General features: G+C 47.3%; 1 protein-coding gene across 1 annotated transcript in view; it reads left to right on the plus strand.

Moving 5' to 3' along the window:
* The first annotated feature begins 1149 nt into the window (after positions 1-1149).
* Positions 1150-21640, plus strand: part of LOC145814970 (uncharacterized) — a 42389-nt gene continuing 21898 nt past the window's right edge. Inside the window, exons 1-2 of the mRNA XM_082911937.1 lie at positions 1150-1398; positions 1526-2554. Of these exons, the coding sequence (XP_082768063.1) occupies positions 1150-1398; positions 1526-2554 (1278 nt within the window). The remainder of the gene's footprint in view (positions 1399-1525; positions 2555-21640) is intronic.

The raw sequence follows: 21640 nt of genomic DNA on the forward strand, positions 1-21640 counted from the left end.
CTGATATTCTGAACACACAACCCAAAACACTGATATTTTGAGCACACAGCCCAAATTGAAGGTGAACACGCAGCACACACTGATTGAGAGTTGAGCATGCAGCCCAAACACTGACTTTCTGAACACACAGCCCAAATTGAAGGTGAACACACGGCACACACTAATTGAGAGTTGAACACGCAGCCCAAACACTGATTTTCTGAACACACAGCCCATATCACCGATATTTTGAACACACAGCCCAAAACACTGATATTCTGAGCACACAGCCCAAATTGAAGGTGAACACACGGCACACACTAATTGAGAGTTGAACACGCAGCCCAAACACTGACTTTCTGAACACACAGCCCAAATCAAAGGTGAACACACGGCACACACTAATTGAGAGTTGAACACGCAGCCCAAAACACTAATTTTCTGAACACACAGCCCAAGTTGATATTCTGAACACACAGCCCAGACTGATTGAGAGTTGAACACGCAGCCCAAAACATTGATTTTCTGAACACACAGCCCAAGTTGATATTCTGAGCACACAGCCCAAATTGAAGGTGAACATGCAGCACATACTGATTGAGAGTTGAACACACAGCCCAACACACTAATCTTTTGAACACACAGCCCAAATTGAAGGTGAACACGCAGCCCACTTACTTTACTTTGCACGCAGCCTATTCATTTTATTCGCACGCAGCTTTATTCATTTCATGCTGAAACATGTGTTCATTCTGAATGCAGGTGACTTCTTACACCGTGCGGGGGGATGGCTCTACCACGGCGAGAGACTGGTATGCTGAGCTCCCGGAGGCCGTTCGGGATTTGGTTGACTTAGCGGGGTTCGGGCCCTTCTGCAATAGGTTATCTCGTTGTCCTGCCAGGAGGACGCTGATGGCCGCCCTGGTGGAGAGATAGTGGGACACCACCAACCCTTTCCATTTCTCTGCCACTGGGGACATGACTATGACCCCTTTTGACTTCGCTGTATTGACCGGCCTTGATGTGGGAGGCTGGGCGATCCCATATGATGAGGACATGGGCCAGTGGGAGGCCGCTTGGATATATCTGCTGGGGGCTCGCCCACCTGTTGACAGAGCTTCGGGGAGAGTCCGATACACCTGGTTCTCTTCCCATTTTCGGCGGGTGGAGATGGAGCCCGGGACTCCTGAGGAGGCAGCACAGTACGCCCGCGACTTTCTGATGTTCCTCCTCAGGACCACTCTGTTTGCTGATAGAGGGAACACTGTTGGGCTTTATCTGTTGAGTGCCTTGGTGGACCTGTCACAGGTCAGGCGGTATGACTGGGGTGGTGCCGGCTTGGCCACCCTTTATTGCTACATGAGCGCGACCTCACGCGGACGGGGAGACTTACTTGGCGGCTATTGGAGAGCCTGGGAGGTACTTTCTGCCCTTTTGATTTACATTTCTGCTCCTCATTACCTGCACATCGCACACACGGCGCACTTTATACTCTGTATCGTGCATTTTGCCCTCAACATTTCATATTCTGCTTTGTTTTCTACAGTTGTGGGTCTATGTATATTTCCCGACATTGGCCCCGGAGTTGATGGTAGCGGGACCTCTCATGACCTCGTACTCACTTGTGTTTGAAGGCCAGCACCGGCCAAGACCTCGGGAGTCTCTCCTTTACCTGCGACAGTATTTCGACACGGTGCGCTCATCGGAGGTACTTCAAAACTCTCAGTTCTTTCTGTTTTCATCTTTGATTTGTCCTGTACATCTTCGATTTCTGCTTGGTTTATGCACCTGTTATCTACAGATTACATGGCAGCCCTGGGCGCCCTTAGGTGAGGGTCTCCGATTCCAGTTTGCTGGAGGGTGGGGTGCCTCCTGGTACAGGCTCCTGTTCGAAGGGCCGGTTGGTAGGGCCTTTTTTCTGGGGGAGCGTTTCTTGCGTCAGGTCTGGGGGTACACTTCTCAAGATCCTCCCTCAGCACCCCCAGTCGATATGCGGATTGCTGATGTGCTCATTTCCCGGGATGTTGTTAATGCTATGCTGGGTACTGATGCTTTGCTATATCTTGAGGAAGGGGATTACGCCACTTACCGTCACACATACCTGATGCCTCCATTAGCGGGAGTTCGCACTCCGATGATGAGGCCTGCTGGTATAACATCTTCGAGCCAGGCCCGGGCTCGGGCTGCAGACGCCCCTTCCACCAGCAGGGCTGGTACATCTAGAGGTGGGGGTGGATCGGTTCCCCCGATTCCTCCGACTTTTCCTCATCCTAGGTGGCCAGACATGCCGACTGAGTTGATGGGGTGGCAGTATGGGACTACCTCTCCGATTTTGATCCCGATAGAGCCTCCGATGCCCGGTCATCGATATGTCAGAGACCCCGACTCACCACCGGTATGTTTTACAGCTTTGATTCATCACTCAGATATTTGGACGTTCATTCCTTTACTGACACCCTTGCCTTTGCATCTGCAGCCCCCTGTTGAGTATATGGATCAGGTGCTCGAGATGGTAGCCTCACTTGAGGGGATGGTCCTGCGGAGGGAGGCACAGTTGTCTATCATGGGTTTCCAGGTACCCTTTAGTTTTTCGGCATTTATCATACTTCTGATGACATGCTGATTTCTACTGCATTGATAGGCTACTTGTGTAGAGCACATCTGACACACACCCCACTTGTACACTGTGTTTACATGTACCCACTTCATGTAGTTTTTGCTTGTATCTGCATCTGATGTACATATTTGGACTGATGTATTTAATTTGAACTCTTTGTTCTCAGATGCCTTCGGTATATGCTCAGCCGCAGGCCGGGCCACCTGGGCCTTCTCGGGGAGCTGGGCCATCTGGGACTTTTCACGGAGCTGGGCCATCCAGGCCTTTTCACGGAGCTGGGCCATCCAGGCCTTTTCGAGGGGAGGGGTCGTCTCGCAGATGCAGAGCACATATTGTGGAGGAGGAGCCTGGTGAGGATGAGGAGGAGGAGGTTGCAGACCATCAGTCGGAGACATCTGTTGATAGAGAGGACGGCTCCGGCCTTGGTTCCGGGAGTGGAGGTGAGGCTGAGGGGGATCCCGAGGATGACGGCTCCGATTCAGATGATGGCGATGGCGATAGTGGCGGAGAGTCTATTCCGCAGAAAAGGACGAAGAGGGCCTCTTATTACTGCTCTTGAGAGCACAGATGCGGCTGTTTCCTGTTTTATTTATCTTTTTGCTAGTAGTTGTAACACATTGTACATTATCGGGCAGTTTTATTCTCTGTAAAACTTGTGCCTTAGTCTGTAAAATGTTGTAACAAGCGAGGCATGATGGGATGAAACAGTTTTTGAAAAAAGTATTGTATTTTAAACGTTTAGCATCATATCGCATCATTCTGCATCATAATGAGAATGAATGGAAATGTGCATTGTGCATTTTGCCCAGTCAGGTAGTGAACCGACACAACAACTTAACTGTCTAAGATATAACAAAACCTTAGCAAGTTTACAACTCGATAAACAAAACACAATAATGTTGACAACTCGATAAACAAGACTCAAACAAAAAGCTTAAACAAAGAGTAACAACTCAAAACCACGAAACACGACAGCTCGACAAACAACTCGATAAGCAAAACGACAACTCGATAAACAAAACAACAACTCGGTAAACAAAACTTAACAGAACGAAGTGTACCCCGGATGATCTGGGCAACGGAACGCATCCGAAACAGAGGGAAATAGAGGCCTTCGACACATCCGTTGCATGGAAATGCTTGAAACTTTCTCTCGGAGGGTAAAACAGGGCCAAAGACATACATTGGAGCATGGCCGGCCACTTTTGGGGGCCGGCCGGCCAGATTTATTGTAGAGGGGAGGCCACCGGCCAGTTTTGAAACAAGAAATGGCCGGCCTGCCAAAAAAGATGGCCGGCCGGCCACTTAGCTCAGCAACCGCCCAATTTTTGACACTTGTTCCCCTGAATAGTGTCTTTTCCTCTTTAAAAGCCTTAGCTCCGTGTTTTGATTCAATTCATCTTAGTTTTGCACAAAAATGGAGGCGTTTCTCGTGAAAAATCTCACAGCTTGGATTGCTTCTCTAGATGGTTCGAAAAAGTTGAACTTCCGGGGTTTCGGCTTGAATGCACTATTCACACTGAGCCGTACTCCGCTACATCTTCCTTTCCTTCATGCCGCGGTGAAGTTTTGGAACCCGGTGACGCATGTCTTTAGCTTCGGCGGTCAAGAGGTATGTCCAACTTTTGAAGATTTTCAAGTTTTAATGGAGTCTGAATGTCACGAAGAGATCTTGCCCCAGTTCCGTTTTGGCCATGCCCAAGCTTTAGGGCGGATGTGTGGACTCGCCGCGCATGATGTTCGGTCTCTGATCTGTAATGGGGAGTTGGATATCCTTGGTTTGATTCATCGCTTTTCTGACGCTGGTGACCGCAGCAACCATTATTGGCAAGGTTTCCGGCAACACGCCCTTTGCTTGTGCTTGCTGTCTCACTTTCTGCTTTCCCCGGGCTCTGGCGGATCTAGCATCCGTTTGATTGAAGTTGCTCAAGGCTTGAAAGAAAGAAAGAGCTGCATCGCCATGACCTTGGCTGAGACGCTGATGGGCTTGGATTCTATCTATCGCCGGGAGACGACTAGATTTGCTGGGAGTCCACTGCTGCAGCAGGTAATGTTTCCCACCCAATCTTACATATGTATTTGCTCATATCACTCGGCCCTCACGCTCGGTTTTTCTCACAAAGCCCTTTTCTCACTTTTCTCTCACCGTACATCTCTCTATTCTTTATTCTCTCATTTTTCATTCCTCCCCAGGTATGGTTAATGGACAAATTGCAGGTTGTGGACTCTTGCCCAGCCTACTCAGCTCGAGGCTATTTCTTTCGACAACGCCTAGTCAACGCCCCTGATGAAAAGTGGTGGTTTGACTGGATGTGCAATTTGTCCGCAGATGGCATTGCTTGGCGTTGTCCTTGGCTCAATCTCCCGGCAATGAGCTATAGCATGTCCCGGCTGATCGGGATCCAGTTGATTGGTCTGACGCACTGTGTGTTCTACTTTCTGTTCCGGTTCTTGCGCCAGTTCGGTCATGATCAGATTTGCCCGTCAGAGGGGATTGAGTACCCGGCTGCTTTCCCGGTCCGAGGTGCACAGCTTGCCCAATATGCCACAGCATGGAGGACTAGAGAGCTCCTGGCTCCTGATCCCACTTTCAATTGCATTTTGTCTGACGAGTGCTTGGACTGGCTCAATAAGGAGGCACAGGTTGGGCCTAGCTTGGCGTCAGAGGCTTCGACCAGCTCTGGGAGGGGGCGCAGGGATACTTGACTTGACTATGCCCTGGATTTATTGCTTTATTAGTACTTTCAAGTTTTCTTTATGAATGTAATAAAAAAAGCAACTTCGATTGTATGCAAGAGCAGGAGAACTCTGTTTTGAAATCAATGAAATTGAAGGTTGTGGTACTGAAAATTTTCCGCTTTGGTCCAAAAATGGTCTTAATTGTAAAGAGATTAATTTGAACAAAGTCAACTTTTATTAAAACTTTTCACAACCATTTTCGATATGAATCAGAACTGGACACGCCTAAGATCTGTCACTGAGATGCACAACCCCAGATCCCTGCAACTGGAAAGTTGCCCCTAGTTTGAAGAGTACCGCGGCACTGCATGGCAACGGAAAGTTGCCCCTAGTCTGAATAGCGCTGCACCGTCGTGGCAACAGAAAGTTGCCCTAGTCTGAATAGCACTGCACCGGAGATCGTGATAAATGCTGATGGATAAAGATGACTGAGATGGTCAAAATGGACAAAGTTGATCGGGAAAAAGCTTATGGCTGAACTTCAGGGTGAAGTTGCCTACGTATCCCAAAGATGGGAATCAAGCCTTACGTAGTTCAGGCTTAGGTTCACTCGGGTATTTTCACTCTCCTTTTACGCTTTAACTTTTGCCAAGGTCGCCCTTTGCGGGTTTTCAACCTTGCGAGCTCAGTTTTTATATTTTCTAATTTTTTGTGCTCTAACTTTTGCCTAGGTTGCCCTTTCGGGTTTTCGGCCTAGCGAGCCTCTCAGGGGTAATATTTCTTCAACTTGTCCATGTTGATCGGTTGGGAGAACTCTAGGCCATCTAGATCCATCAGAACCACAGCTCCACCTGACCAGATAGCTTTGATGATGTAGGGACCAATCCAATTGGGTTTGAACTTGCCCCTTGGGTCGTGGATGGGAGCTCGGTTGTCCTTGAGCACCAAATCTCCTTCCTTTAGATTCTTGGACTTAACTTTCTTGTTGAAAGCCCGGGCAATTCTACGCTGATAGCCTTGAACATGGTACAGCGCTTTCAGTCTTCTCTCGTCAAAAAGCATGAGTTCCTCAAATCTGCTCTGCTGCCAATCTGCTTCGACTATTTGACACTCAGCCAATACTCGTAATGACGGAACCTCAATCTCGATGGGTAGAACAGCCTCCATCCCATAAACCAATGAATTCGGAGTCGCTCTGGTAAAAGTTCTGATTGAAGTCCTGTAGCCCCACAGAGCAAATGGCAGCTTATGTGGCCAATCCCGGTAGGTTTCCACCATCTTCTGCAGTATGTGTTTGATATTCTTGTTGGCGGCCTCAACCGCTCCGTTGGTTTGCGGCCGGTATGTAGATGACTTATGGAAAGCCACGTTGTATTTCTCCAACAAGTCAATCACTTCCTTCTTGAAGTGGGAACCATTATCTGAAACGATCTCGTTCGGGACCCCATAGCGACAAATGATGTTGTTTCTGATAAACTTCGCAACATGTGACGTCTTCAACACCGCATACGATTAGGCCTTGACCCATTTCGTGAAATAATCTATCGCAACCAGGATGAACTCATGCTCATTCGACCCCTTCGGAGTGACAGCCCCGATCACATCGATTCCCCAAACTAAAAATGGCCATGGCGAAGTCATGTTGTACAGCTTCAACGGCGGGATGTTCATGCGGTTTGCATGAATCTGACACTTGTGGCATCGTTGAACAAAACTAATACAATCTTCCTCCATGGTGGACCAGTAGTAACCCTGTCTAAGGATCTTCCGTGCTAGCATTACTCCGTTCATATGCGCACCGCATTCTCCTCCATGGATGGCCTCCATCAGGCGCTTTGATTCCTCGGCTTCAACACACAGCTTGTGCATTCCCAAATGACCTCTCTTATACAGCTTACCCCCACAGATGATGAACTGGATGGCCATTCTTCTGATTGCCCTTTTATCCTTGGCATTTAACCCCTGACGGGTATGCTTCCTTTTCCAAGAAATTCCAAATGTCATAATACCAGGGGTTTTGGTCCTGAACCTCATCTATAGCAGCAATCGACTCATAAGCTGGCGCAAATTTCTGGTCAATGACGACTGGACGCATCCAGATTCCAAACGGGATGTCTATCATGGAAGATAGAGTTGCTAAAGAATCTGCAAACCTGTTGTTCTCTCTTGGAAGATGAGCGAAGTTTAGCTTTTCAAACCGAGGGATTAGCAAGTCCAAGGTCTGGTGGTACATCATCATCTTTTCTTCTTTGACTTTCCAGTCTCCGTTTGCCTGAGATACAACAAGGTTCGAATCCCCGATGACGTCCAAACGTCTTGCCCCTAGTTCTAGGGCCGCTTCTAGGCCGGCAATGCACGCTTCATATTCTGCTTCATTGTTCGAGACTTTGAACCGGAGTTTGAAGGCTAGAGGGATACGGGAATTGTCGAGTGCTATCAGCAACACCCCTATCCCATACCCGTACTGATTTGATGCTCCGTCAAAGTACATCGTCCAATATTCATCGTCGATGTGCAAAATGGCTTCATCTGGGAATAAGTACTCAACTACTTCACCTCCTTCGACTGGATGATCGGCCAAGAACTCTGCCACTGCTCTTCCTTTGACTGACTTGCGTGTCACGTATTTCAAATCGAATTCAGAGAGCAACAGCAACCAACGAGCTAGCCTACCCGTAAGTGCCGGTTTCTCGAAAAGGTATTTGATGGGATCCAGTCGTGAAACTAACATTACGGAGTGAGCTAACAAGTAGTGCCGCAGCTTCCTGGTAGCCCATACCAAAGCCAAGCAAGCCTTCTCGAGCGGAGTGTAGCGGGTCTCTTAGTCCAACATCTTCTTGCTCAGATAGTAGATGGCCCTCTCCACCTTATCCTCTGATTCTTGTGCGAGCATGCAGCCCATCATAGTCTCATTCACCGAAAGGTACAATATCAACGATTTTCCCGACTCTGGTGGCGACAACACGGGCGGGTTCTGTAAATATTTCTTGATCTGTTCAAACGCAGTTTGGCATCGGCCGTCCCATTAAAATTTCTTGCCTTTCTTCAGGAGACCAAAAAGTGGTTCACAAGTCAAGGTTAATTTTGAGATAAACCGTCTTATGAATTGCACTTTACCCAGAAAGCCTCGCACCTCCTTTTCAATCCTTGGTGGTGACATTTCTAAGATGGCCTTGATTTTTGAAGGGTCGACCTCGATGCCCCTTTGTGTAATCAGAAATCCTAGCATTTTTCCCGCTGTAACACCGAACGTACACTTTTGAGGATTTAGCCGCAACTGAAATTCTCTGATCCTTTGAAAGAACTTTTGCAAGGCGGTGTAGTGGCCCTCTCTTACCTTGGACTTGACAATCATGTCATCCACGTACACCTCAACCTCTTTGTGGATCATGTCGTGCAATATTGTGGTCGCGGCCCATTGATAAGTAGCTCCGGCATTCTTCAACCCAAACGGCATTACTCTGTAGCAGTATGTTCTCCACGAGGTGGTGAATGCAGTCTTTTCTCTATCTTCTGGTGCCATTACTATCTGATTGTACCCTGAGAAGCCATCCATGAATGAGAGCAAAGCATGCCCTGCTGTGAAATCTACCAACTCATCAATATGCGGTAAGGGAAAGTCGTCCTTCGGACTAGCTCTGTTCAAATCCCAGAAATCCACGCATACCCGGATCCTACCATCTTTCTTCGGCACTGGAACGATGTTGGCCAACCAAGTCGGGTATTCGGATACCAGCAGGAAGCCTGCATCGATCTGCTTGGTGACCTCTTCCGTAATCTTGAGAGCCCAGTCCGGGCGGATCCTTCTGAGTTTCTGCTTGACAGGTCGGGCCTCTGGGTCAACGGGGATCCGGTGCTGTACAATCTCAGGATCGATCCCAGGCATGTCTTCGTAGGACCACGCGAAAACATCTTTGAAATCTTTTAGTAAAGCGACTAAGCGCTCGCGTTCCTCCGAAGACAACGTGGACCCGATCTGGACCAGCCGCGGGTCCTCCTCAGTACCAATATTCACGGTAATGATTTCATCTGTTAAGGGTTTGACAAATCTCTCCTGCTCCTGCTCAATTAAACATTGCAAAATCGGAGGAATTTCGTCCTCGTCGTTTTCATCAAAATTTTGAAAGTCTGAGTTTATGCAATAAATTAAGGGCACAGAAAAGTACTCAGAAACCACAGTTACTTGATTCTCATTAAGCACATCCAAATCGTCCGAGTTCTCGGTTACAACAGACTCAAATGAGAGAGAAAAAGACGACCTGGACATAACTGTGGCATCCGGGTTATCATCCCCAGGATTACCAGACTAAGACTCAGTCGAGCTGGAACCTGATTCCGACTCACAAGACTCGGTGGAATCAGATTCCGGCTCACTACCTGACCCGGTGCCGCTGGACAAAAATCCCTCCTCGTACTGCCAAGTGAGAGAGGGTGCAATAGATGCATCCAAAATAGTCGCTGGAAGGCCCGCAGCCGTTTCATCCCCAATCATGGAAACCGAGGAGTTATCCCCCAAGCACTTTTGGTCGATCGAAGGATTTGAAAGTAGACATGCCAGTGCTACCCCCATCTCAAGTTCGGTGCTCTCGGAATCCACTGCCTTACACTGCCCAACCTCAGCTGATGGGTCTGTCTGCTCTTCGGCAACGTCATCCCCGGGTAGTTGCAGGTCGAAGAAGATCTCGAAACCAGGCACGCGCTTCCTCTCCGCGTTCAGCCATGGTTCTGGGAAGCCGCAAAACGGAAAGTCCTCCCCCTCCCGGACGAAGCGTCCGTTTAGGGTACCCTGAATGGGCCGATGCATTAACTCAAAAGGCTTCCCTGCCTTCTTTGCTCTGGCTCTTCCGGCCATCTCTTTACCCTTCCTCACCCAGTCCTCTTTGGTGGGCAGATAACCCAATCCAAAGGTGTGAGGGTTATGTGGCACTTCGGCCAATGCTGCGACGCCCTTCCGGTCACTCTTTCCCAATCCCATTCCGGGGATGTGTTGTAACTTGTTCATGAGGTAGACGGATTGAGCACTGACGTACACCCCCTCATTCACAGCCATAATATTTTGCACCACTCGAGCCTCAGCCAAAGTGAACCCTGATAAGAACACATCCTCGGTGCCATGCTCGATTTCCAAGACTGGTGTGGACACTTCCGGCGGCGGATGGATTGATGAATTTTCGAAGACAATAGCCACCCCCTTCCCGTGAGGGTACTTCAGCATCTGATGTAAAGTGGAAGAGACTGCCCTGACCTGGTGCAACCACGGTCGCCCCAAAAGTAGGTTGAAGGTTGCAGGAACGTCCAAGACATGGAATTCAATATTGTGTTGTCCGGGACCAACCTGGGTCTGAATTTTGACAGTCCCCATCACTTCCCTGCTAGTGTTATCGTATGCTCTGATCACCTGAATAGTTGGGATGAAGTCCGCGGGCTTCAACCCGATTGCATATGCTGTTCTGGCTGGGCAGACATTGATGGCGAACCCAGTATCAACAAGTACCACCGGTATCCACTTATCTCTACATTCCACGAAAATGTAGAGGGGTTTGCTGTGATTTATGCCCTCAGGCGGCAGTTCCTTATCTGAAAAGGTTAATGCCGGGGAACCTCCTCCCGGAAAAACCAGCCCAACCAGCTGTTCTGGTGTAGTATCTATAGAGAGTTTGGACTTGTCCATAGCAAAAAGGACAGCCTGTCTGTGTACTCGCGATGCCATAAGCAGTCCCCAGATGGAGATGTCTGCTTGTATCTTCTTTAGCTGTTTCAGCACAGCTTCCTCTTCGATCTGCTTCTCCTTCTGTTTCTCAGCTTCTTTATCCTTCCCAGATGCCTCGGGTTGGTCTAGGTGCGGGGGCTTAAAGTACCGCCCGCTTCTTGTCATGTGATCAACCTCATCGAGGTACCAGGTGTCATCCGGTTGATTGTCTCCCCAGTCTTCGTTTGTGTGGGCAAGACATAAGTCATCGTCTTCCCACCACATTCCACTGGCATTCAGAAGGCACCTATCTGGTCCGGACATGTTTGTACTCACAGCACTTTCAGTCTGCATGCTCACAGCATCCTCTGTTCTTGTGCCCTCAGCACTTCCGATCCCCTCATGGATTTTGGCTTTCCCAGTTCTCTCAGAACCCTGTTGTTCTACCTGCGTCAGTGCAGTTTATTGTTCAACTTTCCTTGTATTCACAATGCTTCTGTCCTGAGCGAAATTCTTTGTACCGGCGCTCTCCGGCAATGTAACCTGACTTTCGGCCCTTCCGGCCATAGCTGATACTCTCGCCCCTGCCGGGCCCTGTTCTGGTTGGGATTCTCCCACCACATCTAGTTGATCATTGAGCCATCCAGTGGCCTCTGCCGATTCCTCATAGTCAAACCAGTTGACTGCCACGTCCCCTGATTCTTGATCATCGAAAAATTACAGGTTGGCAAAGTCCTCCTCTACAGCTGTCAGATCATCTGCCCCTTGCCCAAATCCACTCCCCCGGATCACATACAGTTCTTCCTTTTCTGGCAATTCTATACCCAGCCCAATCTAGCCTGTTGACAGGATGTACTCACTTGGATCATAGACTTTCCCAGCAAAACTCTGTTCAATCCCAGACTCAACAATCCCATTCTTTCCTGAGGTCTTCCCTGCCCCATCTTCGATGGTCACCACCGTCGGCTCTGGTTGGGTTGTGGAGATGTCCAACATGCACAAGAAGTCAGTGCAGTCGGGAAGGAGCACCTCCGGCTTAGGTAGATGGGTAGGAGTAATATAGATGCTAGGATCGTAAGACACGACCCCAGTCTGGATAAGATTGACTCTTTTGGGAGGTGGAGTTTGGTTGTGTGTAGGAAGGGGGTTGGTTGTGACGTTGGGTTTTTCTGGTGGCAAAATCACATTTTTGTCAATGAGGTCTTGAATCTCGTGACGCAGCCTGAAACATTAGTCAGTATCATGACCGTGCTGCTAGTGATATGCACAGTACTTGGCTGGGTTGTGAGAGGGAGGGAGTGGATTCGGCAATGGCCTCGGCTCTAGGGGTTTTAGATGCCCCTTTCTGATCAAGACCCCCAGACCCTTAAACAAAGGCATGTATAGTGGGGTGAAGGTTCTTTGGCCTCTAGGCTGGTATTTAGAGGTTTGAGTATTACTTCCGGATGCACCGGAGAAGGATGTGGCTACCATGGGCCTTGGAAGGGGAGGGGGAATGGTGGTGACCATGCTGACCTCCGAAGCTCTTGCGGTTGCCGCGCCACTCGGGCCTGCATTGTTGTTACGGTTGAAAGTCCTCCTTGGTTGCTCTCTATCTTGGTCGATCAGACCCTGTTTCATCGCATCCTCGATTTGTACCCCCATCTCGTGTAAATCTGAGAAGGTGGGAAAGGGGAGTACAATCATCTTCTGCATCAATTTCAGTTGGAGATTGCGCACAATCATCCTGATTTGGTCCTTATCAGTGGGCCTCAAAGTCATCATCGACGCCTTTGCCCTCCACCGAGTTACAAAATCTGAGAAAGTTTCCTTGGGCTCCTGCCTTGTCGTTTCGAGATCACGAGTTGTAATCTCGATCTGGGTGTTGTACGAGTATTGTGCGACAAAGGCTTCGGCCATTTCATCCCAACTTCTCTTTACCTCATCTTCTAACTTTGCGTACCAGATAGCAACCACACCCGACAGGGTTCGGCCGAACAGCGAAAACTTTTGTGGTCGAGTTAGGCCCATTGGCCGCAGGATGTCTGAGAATAGCCGAAGATGGACCATGGGGTCCTCGGACCCGTCGAAGCGGTCAATTTGCGGCATCTTGAACCTATCGGGCAATGTAACGGCCACGTCGGTATATCCATCCTCGATATCCGGAATAGCCTTTACTCCTTGTGATTTCTTGAAGAGCTTCTCAAGCTTGCTCAGTTTCAGAGCTGTATGGTCTATTTCGAACTCGAAGGGAGAGTCCGGGTGGTTGGGTGTATGGGTCTTGGACAGTTGAGGCGGAAGCGGGGGCGGAGCTGGCCCCGTTGGAAGGTTCGTGTCCTCTTGTATGTTTTGGATATTTGGCACGGTGTTCTGGGTGTTTGGCAGAGCGTTCTGGACAGTAGGTGCCTGCTCGGGTAATGGAGCCCCTGGCGGAGGAGGAACTTGATGTGAAGTAGATGCCGCATTCTGCTGTTGCAGTCTAGTGATTAGCTCGGCCTGCTGGGCCATGATTGCGGCCTGCTGTTTGGAGAATTTCGCTTGACGGGCGGCATCCTCCTGCATTTGTCTCATGCTCTCCTGCATTTGGCACATCAGGGCTTCCATCCCTGATGTATTTTGCTGATCCATCCGACTAACTGGTATGTCTATTTCTATAGCAACAATCGAGACCTCAGTTCTATTGTCCTCTGATGGAGTAACCCACTGTTCTGGCAACCTCTGTTCTGACACACTGCGCTTTCTTGGCCTTCTTCTGACAACTGGAGGTAGAGAATGGAACACTGGCTGTCCGTCAACCAGATCCTCGGATCGATTGAGCCGACGACCTCTTGTCCAAAGTGCTTGGGGAATATCTACTGGGTTGGAAGCAATTGTGCTAGAACTGCCCTAGTAAAAAGATAAATAAAGCAATAAGGAAATAAATAAACAGATAAACAGACAGCATAACAGCTTAAAGTAAATGCATGACACACAGCCGAGCATAACAACACATGGTCGATATAGCTAAATACACATTGTCCTCTAACACTGATCATTATCCCCGAATCACTGTCTCCAAAGACTGAATCTGATACCCGCAGATAACTGATTCTCAAATACTGACTGATGCCCGCAGGCCTGATACCCACAATACTGAACTGACGCCCGCAGGCCTGATGCCCAAACCCTGTAAACTGATACATGCATTCGTATAGAGACGCACCCCAAAGCACATAACAAGTAAGTGAGAGCCAAAACACCCCTATGTTGGGGTAGGGTTTCCCTGTCCTATTTTGTCAGGAGCTAGGGTTTCACTACGCACACAGCGGTTTCAAATAACCTATATCGGGCAAGCAACCTGTCCTAGTTTGGAATGGTCACTATGGATTCCGAATATGCACTAGGTCGAATGGTCAAAAGGGTGCCCCGGTAAAACTGGGGTTTGTGTTCCCATACTGGCAGAGCCCACAACCGGTCAGCCTTATGGTCATGTCTTGACAAGACAAGCCTCCGGCAAACCGTTCAGGAATAGCAGATGGCAAACATGATGTCCTAGGCGCACCAATGCAAATGCAATGCAAAGAAACACACAAGTGTAATCAAAACAAGATATCATGAGTTCGAGTCAAGTTCTCTAACTCCCCAGCAGAGTCGCCAGAAACTGTAGACGTCCGCCGAACGCCCCGGGAGAGGAACGAACTCCCCCGTTCTGTTCGATATTGGGCTCACTACAGTTCAGGACTCTCAAATTGTCACGGTTCTAAGACTGAACCAAAGAGTCCAAATCCGGCAAATCGTTTTGAGAAAACAGATTTTTTTGAAAGAAGTGCCAAACATGGACTGCTTTGCCAGATGCAGAGTCGCCACCGAAATATTTTATTTTGGAGAAATTTAGGAAACCCTGACTCGTTTGCCTAAGGCCACGTGTCCGTCATCACCAAAGTTGCCTCGGCTCGGGAACTTGGGTAGGATTAAGGAAGGTCACTTCGTGAGCACCCCCGCTCGCCCGATAAAAGATCGGCCTCTACTAACCATGCTATCAAGTTTTGAAACATTGTGTGTTCTTATTCCGGTTATTAGCCTAGGTTTACTATGTGATGCGCACAACATACAAGTATAGACTGGATCGCCTGAATTGGAACAAAACATTTCATGTTTGTTTATTTGAAAATGGTTTGATGGTGCTACCCGCAAGTAGGCTAAGACGTGGATTTGCCACCCTCGGGTGGGCTTAGAAAACATGATTTTGCCACTATCTAGTGGGCTTAAAACATACATTTGATGAATTGTTCCAATTCAAATAACCCAACCTTCACCCACAGGCATTCAAGCAGTTATATCACATAAGCATATAGCCTCATGGTAAGCATGCTATTCATGGCAGTCACTCACACGCATGCAAGGATGGTAAAGCATAAAACTTACCGAGTACTCCAAGCCAAAACATAAGCTAATTAGAAATCCATGCATGATCCTAATTATACAGAAATGCCTAATGCAACACATGCAAAAATGCAACTATAGCAGGCTCGGCTATTCTAAACATGGCATATGAAATGCTACAGCTAACATGTATTCAACTTGGAATTGAAAATACAATGTAGTTAGTATGATGCGCCGAGCCCGGTGCATGCAAAACAGATGAATGAATGCAAACATGCTATCATACTGTATGCTAAACATGCCCTAATCTAACCATCATAAGCTAGTAAATAAAAGGGAGAAAGACGTGGGGTTGGAAGACATACATCACACGCACGCACACTTATTACAGTTGTGCCCTCGCACAGAGGGTCCGAAAGAATAATACAGTCCCAAATAAATAGTACAGTCCAAATAAATAATACAGTCCAAATATGTACAAAAATCCTAATTAATTACCAAATTATCTAAGAAAATAATAAACTGGCATGCAAGCCAGGGACTGCCTTGACTCTTCTTCAGATGATGAATGATGCATATCCGGGTCGCCTTTGCACGGAAATCCACTGTTATGCCCCAATTAGCCTCTGTTTTACAATATTTTTTAAAAAGCGCGCCAAGCCCCGGAAGACTGCTGATTCTTGATTTGCTGCAACAGAGAGCAGGAAAGGGGCATGGCAATGTATTTTCACAAATGTATACATGCCTCAATCCTCGTGCCACCAATCATGCATCTCGATGCATGATGGCCGAGGAGTCGAATTGCATGACTCAATATGAAATGAATGCACATGAAAACACAACAAGACCTAACTCCATCATGGGCAATCCAGAGTGTCGGTGACAGGGAATCGAGACACGTTCCGTCACTCGAAGTACGAAACATCCCTCGTTTCCCGTGCTCAGGCTAACTCCTATCCCAAGCACGATGCAATATGCATGACATGCATGAATGCAACTAATATACAACCTAGCATGCACAATGCTATGAAATGGTATACACGATGCACGAGGTAACATGGCATACACAATGCGCTAACATACAACCTAGCATACGCAATGCTATGAAATAAAATGGCATACACAATGCAATATGGGCTTACACCAACATGAGTGGACCTCAGCCACGCTCACATAAGAGGCCATGAGATGAAAATGAGACAACTCGGAATGTGTGCACGCATGCACGCAAACCGAGGACCGACCCTAAGGCACCAAATGCCACTCTAACAAGACATGGCAGGGTATGAAATATGACATGCAAACATGCAAATTTCAGCGATAAAATATGACCCGAAACAGTCCCGAATCATGGAAACATGGCTCCCGATGCATGAAATGAAACCAAAATACAAAACTAGGCCTATGCATTGGCCTATAGCTATACAAAACGTGCACTATTTGATCATGAAATGTGAAGACAGATTCAAGGCAGCCCCAAAATAAGCATGTTTACAGTTTTAATCAAGGCCAAACGATGAACAAAAATGGGGCTAAGCTAGCATGCGAAAATGGCCCTAAATGTGAGATAAAGAAGCAAGTCACAGCTGCTGACCCCAAACAAGAGAGGGCCCTTCAATAAAGTTGAAGAGGGGCCCAAAACATGATATTTTCCAGTTGATGGCCAGACCCAAAACAGTGTATAAGCATGCTAAAAATGCTATGCAAGATAGGGCCAAAAAGAGAGCTATAACACAAAGTATAAAAAGGATGCCTCAAACAGTGAAAGACCCTTAATGAAACATGACGAGGGAGTCAAAATAAGGTCATTTTCAGTTCGGACCAGAGCCCAAAAATAGAAGTATAAGAGGCTAACAAATCATGCAAAAATGGAGCCAAAATAGAGATATAAAGGTAAGTGGAAAATGGAAGCCAAAAACAGTGATGAGCCCTTCAACAATGTTGAAGAAGGGCTCAAAATAAGCTACTTTACAGTTTATGACAGAGCTCAAAACAGTTTATACATAGCCCAAAAATATTACACAAGAAAATGGCATACAAGGGAGCTAATGAAGCAAGTGCAACAAGGAGGCCTCAAACAGTGAGAGGCCCTTAAACAAACATGAAAAACACCTCAAAATAATGCTATTCCCAGTTAGGTTTGGAGCCCAAAACAGCAAGCAAGTATGGCTTATAAAGGATACAAAAACAAGCTAAAAAGAGGGAAAATGGTGCTCACCCTTGAAGACCAAATTTTAGCAGCCTTTTGGACCAAGATGCAGCACTCCTAGGCTCTGGAGAACAACCTCAAGCTGCTGGAATGGAGGATGGAAGGGTGGGGCTATGGGTTGATGAAGAAATGAGTGTAGAACTTGAGAGGTTTAGTGCTTGGAAGTATAGAGAGAGAGAGATACAACAAGGGAGCTTAAAGGGAAAATTTTCTAACCCTTATTACAGAGCTGGGAGGCTAGTTATATAGGCAAGAGAAGGGGGAAAAAGGGGGGGAAAATGGAGGGAAATGAAGCCAAGTTTCCCTCCAAAAGTTGGCCCCCCCGGATACAGAATCTGGGGGGAAAAGGAGGATGTATTTACACTATTTTTGATGCAAGGATTCTGGCTGGCCAGTTATCTAGGGTTTAGGTGGCCGGCCAGCTACCTCCCATGGCCGGTCGGCTAGGGGTCAAAAGGGTCAAGAAGCATTAGTGGCCGGCCACCCCAAAAAGGGAGCCTCTGATGTGTGCACAACACAACCAAGTGGTTAAAAACTGGAGACAATGAACCAGGAGAGAGAACAACCCACTTTTCAAAGGGGTTCAAAAGGTTCAAGAGCAATTACTGGCCGCCCACCAAATATTGGTGGCCTCCCAGATGTGTACATCACAAATATGGGATTTAGGGTTCCAGAAAATGGCCCAAGGGTGGTCAACATTGGCTTTGAAGTGAGAAAAAACGGGCGACGGAGGGCGATGAAGGGATAAAATTGGCTGACAGAACAATTACTGGCCTCCCACCCTTCTACGGCCTTCTTACCAATGAAACAGAGGTCCCTGCCAAAAATGAACCCAAACCGATGCAGAATGAAGGTTCGGGGGCCGAAACGCACAGCCCGAGGCCCCGAAAGTGGGCTGTTAGGCACCGAAAGTGGTGTCCGACCACGAAGTTGGTCTCTCGGACCGCAGTGTCCCTCAAAAGGGAGTAAATAAGATGCACGCCAAAAACCGGAGCAAACGGAGATGGTTAAGCGGTCCCGAACCGAGGCACACGGCCAACGGCTCCGAAAAATCGGAAACCGGACTCCAAACGGGCAAAATGGCCTACGACCACGAAACGTAGCTTATGGCCACTGAGAGACGGTCTACGAGACCTCTCCCTCCCTTCGAGAAGAGAAAATAGAGAAAACAGAGCCTGGTTCGCAAACCGAGGCAAAGCATGAAAGAGTCTGGAAGTCTGGAGGCAAGGCTCGCAGCCGAGACTCTGAAACCTCTGGACGAGCACGATATGCAATATCACCAAGCGCTCAATCGGTGACGTCTGAGTCTTAAGGTCGGTCAAAAATGGGGTGTCTACACCTACTTGCGGGTAGCACCATCAAAACATTTTCAAACAAACAAACATGAAATGTTTTGTTCCAATTCAGGCGATCCAGTCTATACTTGTATGCTGTGCGCATCACATAGTAAATCTAGGCTAATAACCGGAATAAAAACACACAATATTTTCAAAACTTGATATCATGGTTAGTAGAGGCCGATCTTTGATCGGGCAGGCGGGGGTGCTCACGAAGTGACCTTCCCCAATCGTACCCAAGTTCCCGAGCCGAGGCAACTTTGGTGATGACGGACATGTGGCCTTAGGCAACGAGTCAGGGTTTCCTAAATTCCCCCAAAATAAATATTTTGGTGGTGACTCTGTATCTGGCAAAGCAGTCCATGTTTGGCACTTCTTTCAAAAATCTGTTTTCTCAAAACGATTTGCCGGATTTGAACTCTTTGGTTCAAACTTAGAACCGTGACAATTTTAGAGTCCGAACTGTAGCGAGCCCAATATCGAACAGAACGGGACTCACCCTCCCGGGGCGTTCGGGGACGTCTACAATATCAATCATTTATCATTTTAATAAATTTCTTAGTATTATTAACAGTTCTAAATTATCATTCTACAAATACAAAACGCATCTAGAAAGTCTAAAAATTTTCTCATTATCAAAATGAGTGACAAATACATGAAATTAAAAATTAAAAAAAAAATCCACTCTACTTATGAGTAAATAAATATAGTCAATGGGATCTGTTGGTAATGATCTCCTCTCCCCCCCCCCCCAAAAAAAATAAATAAATAAATAAATAAATTACTTGTCCTTTTAGGGCCTACTTGATTGAGCTGATGATAGAATAGAATTATAATTATTAATCTATGGGATTCACATTTGTAGACACCCCATTTTTGACCGACCTTAAGACTCAGACGTCACCGATTGAACGCTTGGCGATGTTGCATATTGTGCTCGTTCTGAGGTTTCAGAGTCTCGGCTGCGAGCCTCGCCTCCGGACTTCCGGACTCTTTCATGCTTTGCCTCGGTTTGCAAACCAGGCTCTATTTTCTCTATTTTCTCATCCCGAAGGAAGGGAGAGGTCTCGTAGATCATCTCTCAGTGGCCGTACGCTACGTTTCGTGGTCGTAGGCCATTTTTCCCGTTTGAAGCCCGGTTTTCAGTTTTTCGGAGCCAACGGCCGTGTGCCTCGATTCGGGACCGCTTGACCACCTCCGTTTACTCCGGTTTTTGGCATGCATCTTATTTACTCCCTTTTGAAGGACACTGTGGTCCGAAAAACCAACTTCGTGGTCGAACACCACTTCCGGTGCCTAACAGTCAGTTTTCGGGGCCTCGGGCTGCGCGTTTCAGCCCCCAAACCTCCACTTTGCATCGGTTTGAGTTCATTTTTGGCAGGGACCTCTGTTTCATTGTTAGGAAGGTCGTAGATGGGTGGGAGGCCAGTAATTATTTTGACAACCAGTTTTATTCCTCAATCGCCCTCCTTCACCCGTTTTTCTCACTTGAAAGCCAATGTTGACCACCCTAAGGCCACTTTTTCCAGCCCTAAACCACATATTTGTGTTGTACACACCTGGGAGGCCACCAATATCACATGGCCAGCCAGTAATTCTGTGTGACCCTTTTGAACCCCTCCTAAAAGTGGCATTTTCTCTCTCCTGGTGCACTTTCTCCAGTTTTTGACCACATGGTTGTGTTGTGCACACATGAGAGGCCCTCTTTTTGGCATGGCCGGCCATCAATCATGATTGACCCTTTTGACCCTTGGGCGGCCGGCCATGGGGAAGGCCGGCCGGCCACCTAAACCCTAGAAAAGCAGCCGGCCTTACTCTTCTCTCCTGGTACATCACAAATATGTATTCTGTTTCCCCCCAGATTCTGTATCCGGGGGGGAAATTTTTGGAGGGGAAACTTGAATTTGAATCTCCCCCCCTTTTCTCCACTCTTGTGCCTATATAACCAGCAGCTCCAGCTGCATTAAGGAGGTTAGAAAAAAATTTTGTTTAAGCCTCTTACATTTAATTTCTCTCTCTCTATATTCCAAGCATCAAAACCCTTTTGTTTTTTTTGGCCCCTTTCTACACCACCACATAACACCACCTCCCCACCATCCTTTCCAACACTTGGAGCTGGTTTTCCAGAGGCAAGGAGCACCTTTTCTCAAGCCAAGAGTTGTTGAAGCATTGGTCTTCAAGGGTAAGTCTTCTATCCCTCTCTTTGGCCCTATTTTTGCTCAATATATTAGCTCCTCTTGCTTGCATATTTGGGCTCCGACCCTAACTGAAAATAGCATTATTTTGAGCTCCTTTTCATGTTTGTTTAAGGGCCTCTCCTTGTTTGAGGCTTCCTTTTTACACTTGCTTCTTTACCTCTCTTGTATGCCTCTTTCTTGCATAGTATTTTAGGCTCATTTGTAAATTGTTTCGAGCTTGGTTATAAACTGAAAAGTGGTTTATTTTGAGCCCTTCTTCAACATTATTGAAGGGCTCTTTACTGTTTGAGGCTTCCTTTGGTCACTTGCCTCTTTATCCCTCTTTTGGCCTTAGTTTTGCATGTTTTGTTAGCCCCATGTGATTGTATTTTTGGGCTCTGACCCGAACTGTAAATAGTCATATTTTGACCCCCTATTCATGTTTTATCAAGGGTCTTTTGCTGTTTAATGCTCCCTTTTTACACTTTGTGTTTAAACCTTCTTTTAGGCCTATTTCTTGCATAGTATTTTAAGCTTACTTGTGAACTGTTTTGGGCTCGGTCATAAACTGTAAAATACCTTGTTTTGAGCCCCTCTTAAACTTTGTTGAAG

The sequence above is a fragment of the Camellia sinensis genome, chromosome 2, assembly GCF_055761805.1.
Source record: "Camellia sinensis isolate YWXY chromosome 2, ASM5576180v1, whole genome shotgun sequence".
Lineage (NCBI taxonomy): Eukaryota > Viridiplantae > Streptophyta > Magnoliopsida > Ericales > Theaceae > Camellia > Camellia sinensis.